Source organism: Rhamphochromis longiceps, linkage group LG14 (assembly GCF_057381845.1).
Source record: "Rhamphochromis longiceps isolate RC_006_pf linkage group LG14, R_longiceps_female_GT1.1, whole genome shotgun sequence".
NCBI classification, from domain to species: Eukaryota; Metazoa; Chordata; class Actinopteri; order Cichliformes; family Cichlidae; genus Rhamphochromis; species Rhamphochromis longiceps.
This window is the reverse complement of record NC_140570.1, coordinates 13,812,724-13,830,886: the sequence shown is the minus strand read 5'-3', so window position 1 is coordinate 13,830,886 and position 18,163 is coordinate 13,812,724. Positions and strand designations below refer to the sequence as shown.

The 18,163-nt window shown below is 41.9% G+C and overlaps 2 protein-coding genes across 4 annotated transcripts in view; both read left to right on the top strand.

Moving 5' to 3' along the window:
* Positions 1 to 3: 3 nt before the first annotated feature.
* Positions 4 to 12,411, top strand: zbtb38 (zinc finger and BTB domain containing 38). 3 transcript variants are annotated; one of them, XM_085379860.1, is made up of 2 exons: positions 4 to 767; positions 1,315 to 12,411. In XM_085379860.1, the coding sequence occupies exon 2, from the start codon at positions 7,834 to 7,836 to the stop codon at positions 11,488 to 11,490; it is 3,657 nt and encodes a 1,218-aa protein (XP_085235986.1). In that variant the 5' UTR covers positions 4 to 767; positions 1,315 to 7,833; the 3' UTR covers positions 11,491 to 12,411. The 3 variants fall into 3 exon arrangements, with proteins under 3 accessions (XP_085235986.1, XP_085235984.1, XP_085235985.1); XM_085379858.1 differs by having other exon boundaries at positions 4 to 1,580; positions 7,834 to 12,411; XM_085379859.1 differs by having other exon boundaries at positions 4 to 5,167; positions 7,834 to 12,411.
* Positions 12,412 to 13,861: 1,450 nt separating this feature from the next.
* rasa2 (RAS p21 protein activator 2) overlaps positions 13,862 to 18,163 on the top strand; it is a 32,526-nt gene continuing 28,224 nt past the window's right edge. Inside the window, exons 1-2 of the mRNA XM_085379861.1 lie at positions 13,862 to 14,437; positions 17,267 to 17,390. Coding sequence (XP_085235987.1) covers positions 14,380 to 14,437; positions 17,267 to 17,390 — 182 coding nt within the window. The 5' untranslated portion in view covers positions 13,862 to 14,379. The remainder of the gene's footprint in view (positions 14,438 to 17,266; positions 17,391 to 18,163) is intronic.

Below are 18,163 nucleotides of genomic sequence, written 5' to 3'. Positions count from 1 at the left end.
AACAAACCCTTTTATTATTGTTGCAAAACAAGTAAAATCACACTGGCTCATTAGCAAACTAAAAAAGACTTCAGTAATGAATGAGGGCTTTTGTGTGTGTGTGTGTGTGTGTGTGTGTGTGTGTGTGTGTGTGTGTGTGTGTGTGTGTGTAAAAATGTTGTGAATATTCTCCAAAGTAAGTCACTACTTTTGCATTACAAAGGAAACTCTTGCTTGCAAGTTTTGTTTTGTTTCAAAGAGTGTGCGTTGTGTAAGATTCCTTGTAAATGACATTAAATTGGCACTTCATGTCTGGATGACAACCTGGTGAAATTAAAATGTAAACAAACTTACAGAAAAATACATAAGCAACTGAAGTCCTGCTGACATCATGTCATACTTCCTGTTTACATTTGCTGGTGAACTGCTGGCTGCGCCCTCTGCTGAAAGCCCTCAACCGGCCTCCGCTGTCTTTGCATACACAAGGCAGCCTGGCTTTCTGTGGGATCACTGAAGCAGCCAGCAGAGGGAGCAATGTCACAATAAAAACGTCAAAATGAGTCAGATGACAGGAGGAGGAGGAGGAGGAGGGAAATCAAGTATGTAAAGGTAACGTGTGCAAAACAAGTGCTGTAGTTCTGGTTACCATATCAAGGCCTAAAAGACTCCAACTTACTTATTCTGGATTAAAAGCTTGTACATATACGTGTGTAAGGACATCTGACACAGCAGTCCTACCTACCTCTCCTGAAACCTGTACCAGCAAGCTACAGTAACATAAGACAAAGGTATGCACTGTTTTTCTCTGTTTACAGGTACTTTAGAATCAGAGCTGGCATGTTATAGTAAATTTTAAAAGAATAACATAATACAGTCCTACTGTCATGTAAGAATGCCAAAAAAAGAAACAAAACCTAAGTAAGCCCTTGTGTTATAACAAAAAGTAGAACACGTGTTAAACTGCAGGTAGTTTAACATAAATGACTGCGCCTTCCTGCAATATCAAATATTTCTGTGGCCAAATGATAGCTGTGTGCTGGAGTGATCTGACATGACAGCATACAGCCCTGAATGGTGGGTACCATGACCTATTATTAGCCCCTGACACCGCCTTCTCAGCTGAGTCTGGTCTAGGAAAAATATTCATTACGTAACAATAAAGAATCTGTCTCCCAGACCCACTTCCCAAATACCACAGCAACAGCTAGGCCTCACTCTGAGGCACAGAGACATCAGCCACATCCATTTGATTACTGACTTGGTGTAGGGCTGTGTGGGTTTTTTCATGCTTATCCATTTACTGCACACATTCACAACACCACCCCTCCTTCTCAGTTCCTCTTTGTGGGTCAGTGATGCAGCGGGAGTGACGCAGCAGTAGCAGCAGCCTCCAGAAGGCAACTTCGCACAGCAGGAACCGGGAACCTCTGCCAGAGCCATAGTCCACAGACGGCAGTGACGAAGGGAAAGTGGTAATGACCTGATCCGGGCTAGAGGAAGAATGGGAGCTGGGTAGTCGCTCTCCTCCTTCTAAACAAACACCAGAGAGGCTTCCACAGCGAAGGGACAGGCCCGGCAAGACCTTCCACACAAACGTTTTGGTAGGCATCTCAAAGTACGAGTGCTTGTTGCAGCAGCAACATAAGTTGTCCAAGGGATGAATGTCTTTGTATGCTAAAGAGTGTGAATGCTTTGAGAATGAGAATGAGGCCTACTCAGCCTTCTGCTGCAGTCTTTTCCTCTCAGCCTTTTCCCCGAAGAGCGTCCCTGCAGGCCGCAGCTGAGCTCACTGAGCATCAGAGGCGAAGAGGCCTGTTAACTTTGTCCTATGGTTTTAAACACATCCTAGCTGTAATGTCAGGGTTATGTTTACAAAATACCAATATGAGCACAGAACTTCCAGTTAGGACAGTTATTTTCTTTCTTATAATTTGCAGGCCTCTTTAAGCTTTAGCTTGAGACCTAACCTCGTAAATCCCAAAGCAATTGTGCCAAGCAATAAATTTAAAAAAAAAACCCTAATAAGGGTATCTAGGCTGTTCATACAGATGAGTTATTATTTAGGTTAAAACAATAAGAAGACCACAAAATGGGCTTTTTCTCATAAATAAGAAATGATTCGTTTTTCCAGCATCAGAATCTGCTGTCAGGTTTTATGGAGGAGAAAACCTGAAATTAGACACAAACTACTAATATATACTGAAACCAGGGTTTTAATTTGACGTCTAATATCTCTTTGCTGTGAATTCGAGAACCACACAGGCGCTAACTAAAACAACAGGTGGCTGCTATGATTGGACAGAGATGTCATACCAGGAAGGAAAATATAAATACATATATGTATATATGTCTTGACAGTTCAAGGCAATCGTGATCAAAAATTATCTGTTTGATGTACCGCCCACTTTGTGACATGCAAATCTCGATAAGCTTATTTAAAAAAGCTTATAAACTTGTCTGACCAGTAAGAAATTGATGCTGTTCTTCCTCTTTTCAATATCTTGCAGTCTATAAATATTAATTAAATGCAGCTTACTGAAAAAGAGCTCTTAATGGTTTCTGCACACAGTGGAATCACACGTGTCTATTGAAAAAGATGGTGGCAAACAATAACCTAAATGGTCTACATGGATTAGGTTTAATTTGTTATAAAGCAATAAATGTCTAGCCATTCTAATCTCCATCTTTTTATCATCAAGTTATTTCTTACTCTCAGTATGGGGACTTACTGATACACTACAGTGATGCAAAAAATGCCTTCATGGTAGCGATGATTACTCCAGTTTTAGCACGTTATGGGCCGGATTAAACGCTCCTAGCTTTCTTAGTCCAGAAGAAGGCTTAAGTAGTGGTGAGAGTCTAAAAACAAATGTATTAAACCACCTTCCCTCCCAGAAATGATGCCAAATGAAAGTGAAATCATTTTTACCGCTTTTTCATTACACTCTGGTGCTTTCCAAGAGCAGCCTCCGCAAACCGTTAACTTTATTTCATTTTCATTTTTTGTACACGTGTTTTTGTGACCACCTTATTCTGTTTAAAGGTTACTTTGACATGTAGTAGTTTTACTGTACGGTGTAAGGCACAGACAATCAAAGCAAAACAAGGTTACTGTGTAGACTTATTTAAATGCAGATTTAAATGCATCCATGCACACAAATTAACTTCTTCCCACCAAAGCAGGGTTCTCTCATTCACATGCGTGAGAGCGAGTAGATAAGAACTTCTCACAGAATGGGCGGATAGTTTGACGCTGCATGATGAAGGTCAAACGAACCTGTAGGCTGACTCTGCTGAGAGTCAGACCAGAGAATACAAAGTAAACTTTACAGTAACACACGCTGTAATTATGGCGTTTTCACCACAAAGCATTGTTCAAAAGCCTTAAAGGATCAGTCTGATCCAAGCATGAACTAAAGTGTCCAACCAATACCACTATCATTTAGGGGTTTTTTTTCCTTTTGGTGTCAGGCAGTTTGTGTCTTCATATACATAAACTTTACTTTCTTTGCTTTACAAAGGTTAAAAGAAAACATCATCATTCCGCTGTCACTCTCAAACTGACTGCTTTTCTAATTTTTACTCTGAATCAAACAACTAATCCACGTTTTAATGTTTGCTGCTACAGTAAAAATATGTTTAATCTGTCTTTTTGTTGCTTTACACTGTAAGTTCACACAAGCAGATATGTAGATGATGATATTTGAAAAGAAAACTGAACAGCGATGAGCGGAGGGCTGCGTGCCACGCCACCCAGAAATGGTGGCTATTGTGTGCATTCATCAAACCAAATTAATGTCATACAGCAAACACAAAAAAGGGGGCAGCAGTCACGGCTGTTAAGATTTTAAAGTTCGGTCTTTTAAGTGTGGAAAGCACAAACACTTAATGAAGAAAACATTCCCCCCTTCAGGGCGATAAGTAAGTGCATGCATGGTGATACAGCACCTGCCTCATTTCTGTCTTTTGAACTAAATAGTGCCATAAAAATGAAAGCTTTGATGCTTGCTGTTTGTTAAAGTGGATCTCAGTCAGGATGAGGAGGGCACAGTCATATGACTCCACTCTCAGCCACGTAAATAAAACAGTGCTTCCGTCCTTAGAGGCTAGTGAGAAGCTCACAGAGCCATGTCGTGTTTAGCTTCCTCCCCTCCCCCTCCTCGTCTGCATTGCTGACGCATCTGCTGCCAGTGCATCAATCAGCAGCTTCTATGTAGGTATAAGCAGAGTCTCCGCTGAAAGCGGGACTCTCTCTTAGCTTTGCATCCGGTTTGCATGCTCGATGCAACTGTGAGAAAAAGCATTGATGAACATCTGTCCGCTGACTAACAAAGCTACACAAATAGGACAGTGCCATCTTCTCTTAGCTTGTGCATTACCTAACCACAGTGACTGCGTAAGCACAGACGAAAACCTTTGGTGTAATGTATTGCTGCACTGGCAAAGACAGACATAGTGTAGCGTCATGCATTTAAGGTGCATGCTCTTTCTAAGTGGGCTGGAGATGATTTTATGTCATGCATTTTTGGTCAACATCGAGCTGCATCGAGATCCCGCTGGTGCGGTGCTGGGGAGATTTAATAGATCGTCTGCTGTACAGCAGAGGAACCCTTCACTCTATGCTGCTAATAGCAATGCAGCTCAGCGTTTTCTCTGGCGGTGCATTCGAGTACAGAGCTGGTGTGTGATGTAGCACCCTGCATCTCTCCGCTCTCCCTACAACCCTCTGCCATGCTTAATAAAAGTTGCCGCTTCCTGCTCAGTGGCTCCAGAACGAAAGCTTCAGTTGCCCAGCCAGCACAAAAGCAGACCAATAGTCCGATTTAGCTACACGCTGCTTAAACCGTGAGTTATTCCTATAGCTTGTAGCAGGACAGAAGAGGGACAGCCAGAGGAGGGCAGGGCAGATCTAGCCCAGGACTTGGGCTGCATGGATAGAGGCGAAGGACGTTGGAGCCGGAGTCATCTTCATACAGAGAGGGAGGGAGAGGAAGAAAGACGTCAGAAAAAGCTCTGCTTCTGACAACACCACTGTTCAGCGACCATCATAGAAAAAGAAAACTACTTTCGCCTTGGTCTCACGAAACTGTTTTTCATGTATAGTTTGGTATACACGGGGCTGTAGAAAAGGGATACTGCATGACACTGCTTCCTGTTCGCCCTGCATCACTTTCTCTGATTTACTAAGGTATGTTTTGCATGATTTTTTAACCGTTTTTCTTTCTCTTTTTTTGTTTGGGGTTTTTAATTTTTATTTGCGGAAGTTCGCTTCGCACAGATGAGTGAAGTGTCTTTTGCTTTGATATTTCGCTCTTTGATTGACAATGCTGTCTGTATGCTGTACTGTCATTTCTTGGTTTGTGGTTTAGTGTGTGGGGACTTTTTCATTACAGATGTAACAAAAATAATTTCACTTTGTCTTTGAAGGTAAACTAAAGTTGGGGTGTGGCAAATTCATAAGCCCTGATGAGAAATTCTAATTTCCGCTCAGCATGTGGTGGGAATAAATCCGAGAAAACTCGTACAAAATGTGGAAAAAATGAATGCGGTGAAGTAGAATAACGATGCAGAGGAAAGGATGAAACGCTTCTGATGAAGCACAAAGTACGAAATTAAAACAAATGCGTGGCACATCACTTGCGCTAGGTGAGAAAGTCCTTTTTTTTTTGCTGCAGACAAAGACACACAGACCAATACACAGACACAAAGTACATTCAAGCCGAGACAAAGGCAAACCTCGATTGCTCTGCAGACTGCTGCGCGGTGCAGGTTCTCAGAGAGGGCAGCTTGTTTGTGGGAGAGAGAGGGGACCGAATACTCGGACGGCTAATACAGTCACTTGCCATCCAGCTGAATCCCAATAAGAGCTGCGCCATAGCATGTTGCCATGACAACAGAGGCCTGTCTGAGAAAGACGGCAGCAGGGTGGCTGTGTTTCATCAGTCTGGGATGCTTTAAAGACTGGCGGCCATATTTGTTGCACGAGAATTCAAAAACAAAACAAAACGTAAACAAAAAATACCTTCGGTGATAAATCACCTGCAGTCCCGGGAGTAAAGAATACCGGTCGTTCACAACAGCAGGCTGCCAAATGGTGCGCACCACTGGCAGACATTAACAAAACGTGACACAATATCAGATATCAAACTGAACTGTGAATTTAAAACAGAGCTAACCGATAAAGATGGCTGGCGTGTAGATAAAAACATATTAAACTCCTAAAAAAAAAGGATCTAATGCTAATTTGTACAATCATCACTGCGCGACTTTCAATGCAGCCACAAAGATGAAAATAGCATCAATGTAAAGTGGTGACCTCTGAGCTTGACTTGCAAAAGGCGTGATGATTCAGCACTTGCAAGTGTAAGCTGAGTGTGCTTTAGCAGATACAGTCAGCGCACTGTGTAACACATGCTAAATGCCTCAGTAACGACTCATCCCTGACTCTATATGAGTAGGCCACAGTTAACCCGTCATCCTCTTTCAAAGTCAGAATTAACTTCATCTAGGGTTTGCAGATTGCAGATCGCGTTAAGTCATTATCAGAATCAAATTAATCCATAAACGCTGGATTGGCAGCGTTCAAAAATACCAGTCTGTACAATCAAGGCCGCCATTAGCTCCAGTATGCGGAAACTGAAAGGCATTTCCTCAAGAGTAACTACTGCATTACTGTTATCAATGCATTATCAATTTTATATACTAACACATGCAATAAATAAGCTTTTCATAGCATTGTTTATGTTAGTTGCCCTTAAACGAGGTATTGATGAATAGTTGGGAATTAAAAGCAACCTTTGGTGCCTGCACAACAAACTGAAAAACAAAATGGGAGCATATGACTCATAACTCTATGGGTAACATTCATATATTAACTTTAAAACCAAAGCAAAACAAACCAAAAACAACAGGCAGTCATGATGACTGTACAACTGGTCTTTGTGTTGTGCACCGCTGTGGCATCACACTGACTGGATTACCATTCAATTTATTCATCATTAATTACAACTAAAAACAAAAAGGGCCGACTGTTTGAGAATGCCAGGTGCACCAGCTGTCAACCATTAGGTCATTATAGATTCAGGATTTTTTTTAACTGCAGCCATTCCGCCAAATTTTTAAGCCGGTCTCTTTGGTTTTAGCTCATATTTAAACGCAGCCTTTGAATAAAAATGCTCGCTCGCAGTACTTCTATGCGGTTGCGTGACACACTCCCACCAGAGCACTTTCTAGTACAAACTATAAGCCACAAAGCAGCTCCTCTGCAGCCTTTGCTGTAGTAGCTTACAGTTGTCACTTAAAGCTCAAATTTCCATTCCTTGAAGTAATTACTCACACCCTCCCTATTGCTGCACCGTCTAATGATTTACAGCCTGAAATAACAAAGTGCATTAACAGTTACGTGTGCCCGACATAAAAAGGGAGATTAACTTTTAAAAATGTGAGATTAAAGAGCTCTTCTACAGACGAGAAGCACATCTGGGATTAAGCAGAAGTGATTTCAGAGAGCAACACAGTCTTAAGACAATTCAGCCACAGTTTATAGGTCTGATATTTCAATGAGCCTACAGTTTGCATTAAAGTCATTGTGTAAGCCATTTTTGAATTGTTAGAAAATTACATTTTATGCAAAATGCAAGTGAAAATATAGTTTCTTGAGTCAGAAGTGTTCACCAGCTTGTTGACATTAGAGCTCATGTGCCAGGACATTACTGCCATCTAGTGTTAAATCACACAAAGAGCTTGATAGCTTCAAATAATACATGTACACACTTCACTCCTGAGTCTTCTTTTGGAATTCAGATTCTCTGTTTCGCAAAACTCTAATGTGATTATTTCTCGTCCTATGTTTAGATGACTGTGGTGTCTCCATGCCCTCACAACCTGATGGATAACGCTCACCCTCAAACTGTGCTTAGCAAGCTTAATGAACAGCGTTTACAGGGCCTCTTCTGTGATGTTACCATTGTGGTGGAGGATGTAAAGTTTCGGGCCCACAAGAACATACTGGCAGCCTGCAGTGGGTACTTCAGGAACGCTCTGACGACTTCTGAGCCATGGAACTCCAGCCAAGTGCTGGAGCTGATGGACCTTAAGTCTGAAGTGTTTGCCTGTATCCTCAACTTCATATACTGCTCGAAGGTGACATCATCTGATGCAGAGGACACCAAGGGTGTCGTAGCAGCTGGAAAAAGACTCGGAATTGCTTTTTTGGAGAAGCTCGCAGAACAAGAGAGACAGGATGAATGTGTTAAACCAGCAGATTCTTGCACTGCCCCGGTGTCTGAAAAAATAAAGAAAGCACCTCTTGGGCTTGAGGAGGTAGACAGCAGCAGAGGACCACGCATCACCAATGCCTTCTCAATCACTGAAGTGTGTCCTGGAAACAATCCTTTCACCCCTCTGGATCAAGCAAACAGAGAGAGGCAGTCACCCGACTTGGGTCAGCTCCCATCAAGTTGTTCTACAACATCCTGCTTCAGCGGGAACAATGAGACTACCCACGCCCTCTCCGAGCACTCATATGCAGTATGCAAATCCACTGAAGGCAAAGATAGCAGTCAGTGTGACAGCAAGAAGGTCTGTAAGCCAGCTGTACCACAGCCAAAGCAACTCATTTACAGGAATATAGGACCGCTTAAAAAGCGGCACAAGCTGAGAAGCATTTTGGGTAAAAGCATGCTTCCGACACCAGCCGAACCAGAAACCGACAAACCAAATACAGTGACCCCCACATTTACTGACGGTGCTACTGCAACACCTGCCACAGTTATGACCCCGCCTCCGCTTTTTTCTGAGGCAGAAAAAAGCATAGACACAGGGCCACCTATGGCCACAGACACAGCTCCAATGGAGCTGGGTCCGCCAACACTTTCCCCTCAGACAGAGGACAGCATATCAATCTATGGCTGTGAGCACTGTCCGGAGATATTCACAAATAAAGCTCTTCTCACCATTCACTCAGAGGTACATAAAAAGCGTTTTGTTAGTCATTTGTTTTGCAAGTTTTGCCACAGGAAGTTTATACACCTCAAACGTCTGCGCAACCATGAGCAGGTCTGTCCTAAGGCTTTGAGAGGCCCACCTAAACTAGATGCCAGGGATAGCTCAACCAAAGAGGTGGATCACCATTCCGATGACGGATCAGAAATGGAAACCAACATATCCCAGCCTCCTCCCACCGACCTACCAAGCCCTCACACCCCAGAGCCCCTTCAAGTGGACCAATCAGAGCCTCCACACGATGAGAAGCCAATGAAGATATATGGTGGTCAGAGGAGATATAGCTGTAGTGTGTGTAAACGGGTTTACGTCACCCTATCCAGTCTAAAGCGGCATGAGAATGTACATTCCTGGCAGAGGGCCTACCCCTGTCATTACTGTAACAAAGTATTTGCCCTGGCAGAGTATCGCACTAAGCATGAAATCTGGCACACAGGTGAACGCCGCTACCAGTGCATTTTCTGCCTGGAGACATTCATGACATACTATATCCTGAAGAACCATCAGAAGTCCTTTCATGGCATTGATCCCAGTCTGTCTGTTAAGAAAAAGTCTGCAAACGGTGGGCTAAAATCCAACATTTATCCTCTCAAACTCTACAGGCTTCTACCCATGAAGTTTAGAAAAAGACAATACAAGACGTACAGTCACACGTATTCAGAGAGAGCTGAAGGAGGTGATCAGTCTGCAACAGACAGTAACTCTGTTATCCCTCAAATTGAAGAAAATGGTCTCAACAGCCACTCTGACACTGCTTCATTCCCTCTGACGTTCATGGCAACGACAAAGATGATTTCACCTGTCATGCCTCGCATCAGCTTTGACAAGCCATGTGACCAGGATGGCGACCAAAATCTAAACAGTGAGGTGGAAATTCGAGGGGCCACAAGAAAAGAGGCAGAAAACAGAGGTCCACCCTTCTTTAGCTATGACGGTTCCTTTTCTGTGCAACCCCATGCAGAATCTCCTGCAGGTTACAAAGATAATCCATCTCCGTTAATTAACTCAGAGCACATGAGTCATAATATGCCCTTCTTAAAGTCCTTGAACACTGTTAAAAAGCTAGGTGAGCTGTCAGCTTCTGCCAAAAGAGTCGAGGACATGACCAAGGAGATCCTTCAATCGCACACAGAGAATTTGTTGTGTGATAAAACATTGGGGGCAAAAACAGAAACATACATCGCTAAACCAGCATGCCCAGGTCCATCTTTTGACAGCGATGCCATGCCGCTGTGTCAGATAACAGTCAAAATTGGCAACGAAGCCATTATCCGACGCCAAATCAAAGGATCGAAACTATTTCCCAGGAAAAAAAGGAGAATTCGAGAACTGAGTGTGGAGCAGAGCCCAAGCCAGTGCCCTCTAACAAGGGAAGACTCAGAGAGTCCCAGGCTCCGCTTCAGACCAGAAGTTGCTGCCACCAGAGAGCCAGAGGCATGCGATGACCCGTCTGATTGCGAGGGAGCAGATAAGCTCTGGCGCCCCTACTATTCCTATAAAGCTAAAAAGAAAAGGAAGAAGCTCAGATATAAGCACAGAAAAGCCATGTTTCACCATTTTTCTGAAACATCAGTAGATAGAACTGCTGCTAGCGAGGCCCACCTGGAAAGAAGCAGTTGGCTGAGAGAAGAGAGCGTGTCGGTGAGCAGCACGAGGGTGAAGCACAGCGTTGGCAAGAACTGCAGCCCAAGGGCCACGTACAACTGTGAGATCTGTGACAGCTCTTTTATCACGGAGACCGGTCTGAGGGCTCATGTCATTGGCTCTCACCCCTGTTTCTGTCGAACCTGCGGTAAACAAGGCCCCCCCAGTGAGGCGCCCGCCGGCCGCGATTACATCTGCAGCAGCTGTATGGAAAATGGCTCCTGCTTCGATAACACACCCCAGAGCCCCAACCGAGAGAAAAGGTACCGCTGCTCCTTCTGTCCCCAGCGCTTTCTCTACCTCGCCACGAAGAGAAGCCACGAGAAAAAACACAAGGAAGCGAACGAGGAGGGCTACACTTTTGACGACTTCGCACCGTGTTCGAAATACTCTGCACACCAGAGTGAAGCCAACAGACAGGCAACCGTCAAAACAGAGGACAGTGACAATCACGGGGCGACGAACATAAAACATGAAAGAGTGGAAGGGGAACATTTTTCCATTGATGAGAATCAGCCTAAAACTGAGGAGAAAACTGACTTAACGACTCTCCATCAAGATGTGTCATATTCCAGCATTAAAAGCCCGTTATCACCTTGCACTGACCCACTGTTTTCCCTTGCAGCCTCAAAGCTGAAACACAAAATACCAAAAAAGAGGTTAAACACACAGCATTCAAGTCACCTGGTTTCAAAAAGGCAAGCGTGCGACAGAGACAGTGACAGCAACACGGACGCTGTGACGGGACCAAGAACGAACAGTCACAGTGAACTCTTTAGAAGAAATGACTCTGATTCTAGAGGTGCCCACATTTCCATGCACAAGCCAGAGAAATGGGTGTGCAAAGAGGAGCCGTTTTTTTAAAGGTCCATGAGGACTGCAACCAGCTACAGGGAAGATTAAGGAGAAAAGAAAAAAAAAAGCAATTTGGTTAGGGAACATAGGATTTGCAATGTTGTATTTGCAGCTTAGAGTGTTTGAAGGGACAGCAAACAGTAAACATGATGATCTAATTATCCATGTAATCTCTTCCCTCCTAAACCAGACTCAGTAAGCTTTTGTTCAAGTTTTTTTTTTGTTTCTTGCATAATATAGGACCTCTTGACACAGACTGTATTTTGTCCATTGTCTATGCATGTAAGGTAGACTCAGTGACATGACAGAAAGCTCATGGAAACAAAATAAATAAATACAACTACTGGTGATATTTCTTCAAAACGATGTGCAATATCAAAGCAGAGAGACAAAGTGTTGGAAAATATGTAAAATCCGTCTAGTCTTCACTTTTCTAAGCCTGGAGAAAACCATATGAATTTTCTGACTGTCACCTTTCTGAATCTCCCTGTCAGCTAGCTGGACATGGCGAGTTGCACTTTATAGGTAGACTATGCTAATTTGTTCATTTAATACTTTGGATAAGTCGATTTCAATTTGAAGCACCACTGATGTAATTTCAATTTTTGAATTAACTCATTGCACCACTGAGATTAAACTTAATACTTTTGTGTGTTTAATATGTATAAAACATGTAAAATTATTTAAATAAATACTGTTGGATATTCTAAACTGTTACATCCTGTCCTGCTTTGGCCAAAACTATAATAAAGGCTTCACCATTGTTTCATAGCATAATCTACGCCTAAATGCTAAAACTTGGTGAAACTAATTATAACTGAGGAGCTAGAAAAACATAGTGTTTAAGTGTGGTGGATGTTTTTAGGCAGAAGGATTTAAGCAGGCTTATTGGTGCAAAGCCTTCTTCCATCAAGCCACGAGATGGTTGTGCACTCCTCATGGGTCCTCGGGGACCTGCACACCATCTGAAAAGTTAATTCCCTGTTTTCTTCCACACAAACTGCATCTGTTTTTAAGAGTTTAGGCTCAAGACACAATTTCCAGATGTGTAAAAGAAATTCCTTTCTTCATTTTCAGGTATAAGGCACTGTTGAACACACCAATAGTAACATTGAGGCAGCCTGTCCTGCCGTAAACTTTAATGAGGGAAAAGCAGCAAATCGTGATGGCAGCGATGTGACTCCAGATCAGATTTTTCTTTTCATTTTTAAATATGTAAGTATTGCTGCATACGGCTTTGGAAATAGACCGGATTTTACTCATGCAGGGTCAAATTATAACATCATATTATATAAGAGCATAACTAAATATTGTGGAGTTATGTGTCCTGAATAGGGATTACAAACGTAAGTTAGAAGTATTTACATTTATAAATTAAGATGGAAGAAAGACAAAGTATGTGAGCTACCTTCAGCTGCTCCCTTGTTCACAAGGGGTCGCTACAGCTGGTAGCTCAGCATGTTTGATTTGGCAATTTGTTTTATTTTTTTCTTACACCGGATGCCCTTCCTGGCAGAACCCCACAGGGACTTGTGTCTCCCCTCGGGACAGAACCAGGGATCTGCCTAGCAAATGTGTAAACCACTATACTATGAAAGGAAAGAAAGAAAGATTATATCTAGGAATAGCTCCAGTGTTCAGGTGAAGAGGGCTCACTATATTGCCCAAAAGCTACACTGAGTACTGTGGTCATTAAAATAAATATGAGCTAAATCTAGTATATCTAAATATGATCATTAGTAATCTTATATATTTTCTGTTTGAGTATCATACATCACAAAGGCATTTTTTATGTTATTTGGAGACAGAAATTTTACATACATGGCCACTCCTGAATTATTATATTAAAAAATACACAAAGTATTTTACTTTGAATCTTAATCTCCTGTGCAGCTGGGAAACTACTGCCACACCCCTCTGAGGTGAACTCCATGTGCAAAATTAACAAAGGAAAACACTTGGGTTCCGATGTTATAATAACTGTATATGTGTAGTGAGCATATGCAGCATGTGCTGTTTAGAAACCGCATACCTGACAGCTTTTCAGGCTCCATGCTACTACCATCTGACGATGACACCCAACCAAAAAAGCTACACCACCTTGAAAGGGGAAGAGAATAAAACGACAAAAAAAACAAACAGCTGTGAAATGCACACTGAACTGTGTATCTTACAGTATCTTGTAATCCACACAGAAGATAATAAAACCAGAGTGTATAATATTACATTTTTTTCATCTACCTGTTTTGCTGAAAATAAATAAATGCAAACCAGGTATGACACACCGACAAACTCGAATAAATATTTGCTCAGTAACACACTCATAAAGCAGCTGTGACGTTCGCGGACATTTTTATGTTTTGGTGCAATCATTTAGTGTGCAGCTTTCCTCTGGTTAATGCTTTAGAAATAAAGTGTTTTAGTCAGTGTGTGGCCCCGAGAAATGAGTTTTTATCCGGGGCAGAGGTAGCTAACTCATTCATACCCGGTGACACCTTTATCTGTCTGAAATCTAAAAGCGTGCATAAAGCGTACAGGGTTAACTTAAAGCGCTGGCGTCCGAGATTAGCCAAGCTAAGCTAAGCTAGTGCCACAAGTCAAACTATTATCGTGTTATCCGAAAGCGTTATGGTTGCATAATGAATGACACCAAACACTCACAGAGAGAGAGGGGGACCTTAAATTCCTTTTAAAACTCCTACTAATCACACTGCTGCGCCAGCCAAAGGAAGCTCGACTTTAGAGGAAGCTCCAAACATTTCAAGGCTGGAGCGTGTGCGGGACTTGACGTGACGCTATAGTGGGACTGGCTTTTTCTCCACTCTGCCTGCATTCATAAACGGATATGATAAACCAGCTCTGAATGCACCGGAGCAGCGACAAAAGTCAGCTCTGACCATGGCGGAAGACGACGACGCTAAGATACGGATTTTACAGAGCCTGCGGGGTAAAATATGTAAGTGAACCGACGTTTTGAGAGTCTCGCACAGTGTGAGGGGGGGAAGGAGGTCGAGAGCTGTGAGACGGAGACCGGGAGGGGTGCGGTGTGCTATCAACAGTCGACTGAGTGAAGGCAGAGACAGGCGAGCTGGTTCGTCTGCTGGCTGGTGCCTAACGTCAAGCTAGCCTAGCATGCTAGTAGAGGCTACTAGCTTGTTGTGAATGCATTCATTCATCGCGCAGAGCCTCGCCGCCACCATTTAATACCCCCGAGCCTATTTTGAAACTGTGACTCTTATTTTTATTCGTATTATTTTTTTTGGCAGCTTGAAGCCAAGTTAAATCAGCGTCGGGCTAGCTACTACCACCAGCCTCTTCAGTCAGTCGTCACCAAGCTAGGAGCCCATTCAGCTATTCTCACTGCGGGCATCTACCAGTCAGGCAACTCTAATGCTAAATATTAGACGGCAATAACGTTATTTCCAGCTACAGCACAGACTTTAAACGCACATCGGATTGAAAGGCAGCAAAGCAGTGGCTGCTCAACCCTTTAAAGTTTCACGTTAGTTGCTCATTTTTAGCCGGACACCAACCTTAACTTAACTGGGAACCACTAACTTATTTTTGCTAATAAATCCAGTATTGTTTATTGGCGTTAAAATAAAAAATAAACCGGTTTCTTGAAGCCATTTCTGCGGTTTGAAATGCATGTGGAGGCTATCGTCATAAAAAAGATTATCGTGTCATCAAGTGCCACTAAATTACTGATTGAAAAACAGATGCTTGTTCCTTAAAAAATAAATAAAAATAACATCGTAGTTACTTAAATGCCACAATCATCCCGTTTTTGTCAAACGTCCAAACTGGAAATCCCGACTTTAAAGTAAAATACCTCAGCAGAGCCTCGGTGTCCTCTCCTCGCGGGTCAGCTCCTGTGTGGGGGTATCTGCCTGATGGATTTATCGTTTTGTTTTCTACGGCTTCTCTCTACGAGCGTTTTAACCACCTTTTTTTAATGTTTTAAACGTTACACGAGTAGATTCCTTCATTGCAAGTTTTTGGTTTTAGATAACAGGGTACTGCATATGGCGCAGTAGATTTGCTTATTTTCAGTGTTAATACCCATTCATTAGCCTTCATCCGCTTCCCCACCATCCTGTCTCCGTCTTCAGGTTTCGGTTTGTGTGTGGCACTGCTTCTATTAATCACATGAAATTTAACCGACTGGTTAAATGAATGCATTTGTATTTAATGAGAGCAATATTTATTACTGCTGTATTACTGAAATTATATCGTGTGTTCATTCTTTTTAATAGCCACTCGTGATACGTTTTCAGTTTCCAAATTGATAGTAGGCACTCATGAGTAATGGGTGAAATGGTGTGTATTTACTGTAAGACGAGTATAGGCCAGCTACCATGTAATGCTTGTATTGCTAGGAACACAATAGGAAGACAAATGTCAGTTTCACTACTATGAATTAATGAAAAAACAGTAAGCAGAACAAAATAGAGGAACTATCATGGCATGTAACTCACTTTGCAGTCTTGCGAAACTCCATTCTTCCTCGTTCACACTTTGTCCTTTTTCCTTTAGCCTACTTCAGTGGAGGTGGCATTGTGTGAAGATGTGTTTATTGTGACAAAAAAATTTCCAGTGTACTTTCATCTGTGTCCTTGTTTGATTCTCATATTAAAGGTCCTAGGGCTTACGCACCCTTTAGGTCGTGGTTTCTTTCCACAGGGAGACGCACTTCTGTTGTAGTGAAAATGCTATGAAAGGGCAAAGATGGATCAAGTGATGCCTTATGTGTTTGTCTTTTTTTTTCTTCTTTTGCATATGTGCTTCTGTGCCCTACTCCCACCACGACATCCTGGTCCAAGTTTAGTGACAGCTTGACCCTTTTCACTGGCCATTCCTAAGATTAGACACAAACCGCTATTAATAACTTGTTAAAAAGCTGATCTCACTGGCAGCTTTTCTTAATTAGGTCCCTACCTGGGCTTAGGGTACCGGTCAGCAGCTAGAGGGCTAATTTAGACCATCATGACCCCTCTAATCCAGTAAATGGCCTAAATATGTTACATTGTGAAGTTATTTATAGTGCTGTATTTTTGGTAACAATTAGCTGTACTGGAAATCAGCTTTACCCTATGTGGCGCAGCTTTTGTGAATTGTTTAGATATGTTGTACTAAAACTCCATGATATGTAATCTGAGCCTGCCTGCAATGATATGGAAGTAGTGTGTTACAAAGGTGTTTGTCATTTGTGAATCAGCGCTGTGCTGTCACCATTGGTTCTGCTGAGGAAGTCGATGTTTCATGTTTTTAACCACATTTGAGCATCAAGTCTACTTCAGCTACATCCGCTCTGCAGCCTACCCTGGCAACTGGCAGGAGTCTGTGTCCCCCGAATGAACAGGGGATGATGAACATCAAAGCAGAATTTTAAAAGTGTGCTGAAAACGACTGCAATCATAAATCTTCTATTAATTTAGGATTCCTGTGTGCTAAGTCGAGCAAATCAAATCACTTTAATGTAAACATAACGATTTTTTTGCTTGTTAGTAGAAGTAGCTGCAAAATTAAAAGCTTATTATTAATTATCAGACTGAAGATGTATTATTTAGAGGTCCAAACCTTAAGCTTAATTATATTAGCACATACATGGACTTATCACTAAAATTCTGATATACAATTGTAAACCAAAAGAGCTACAGAGGTGAAGAAATATTACTGATATTGCTACTTGTGTTGAAGACAGCTTTTTTAAAAATTTATTTATTTTTAAAAAAAATATTTTTGCTATAATGCTAGGATGCTAATGATGTTCTGTTTGCTGCAGGTGAAGCTAAAAACCTGGGTTCTGTCTCGGGTCCAAATCGACAAAGGGATCTCTGTACTTTTTGCACCATAAGTCTGGATCAAGAAGAGGTGTTCCGCACTAAGGTGTTTGACAAGAGCGTCTGGTAAGCAGGATAATCTTGTACTAATATGCTGATTACAGCTGCAAATCCCAATGCCTTTTTGTCTTCTCTGTTTCAGTTAGGGTTGCAGTTTGGCACCTGTTACTGTGCTATCATATTGTGATTAGGTTAAACATTACTTGTATTAGTTTCATAAATATTAGTTACACATGTAGGCTTCAGTTAAATGCAACTACATAATCATTATGGCTGCGTGAACGCCGAGGTGGGAGACGGCTAAACATTAAGTTGACTAGATGCAACTAAAGGAACTTAGGAGACTTTTTCTGATAGACTGTGCAGATTTTTTGTCTTTGCACTGATGTAGAGTACAGATTAGCTTTTTTTTTTTTTCTAGTCCACGGTGTCATTAAATCATTATAGATATTTATTAAACCTTTATTAATATAAACGTAGAATTGAAAGAGATCACAGTAGCTGCATCACAGATTTTGTGGAAGGCCAATAAAAATATGTGAAATGGTAGATGTGAAAGGTGTGAAAAATCTATTCTTACTCACACACATTGATAGACTTGTCACCTATAAAAGAAAGTTATGTTTCCTGATCATTGCAACACTTCAAAATGTCAACTTTTTCTTGAGAAAACAATGCCTTTCTTTTACAAGTAATGCTGGCTATTCAAGAAATCCAAACATTATCTGTTTCGGGTTTAGTATTTTAGTTTTGGTGTTTCCGCCTCACTGTAAACATTTTAACGTAGAAAAAAAATCTTTCTTTGGTTCATTATGTGCAGTATAAAAATCCTTTCCATC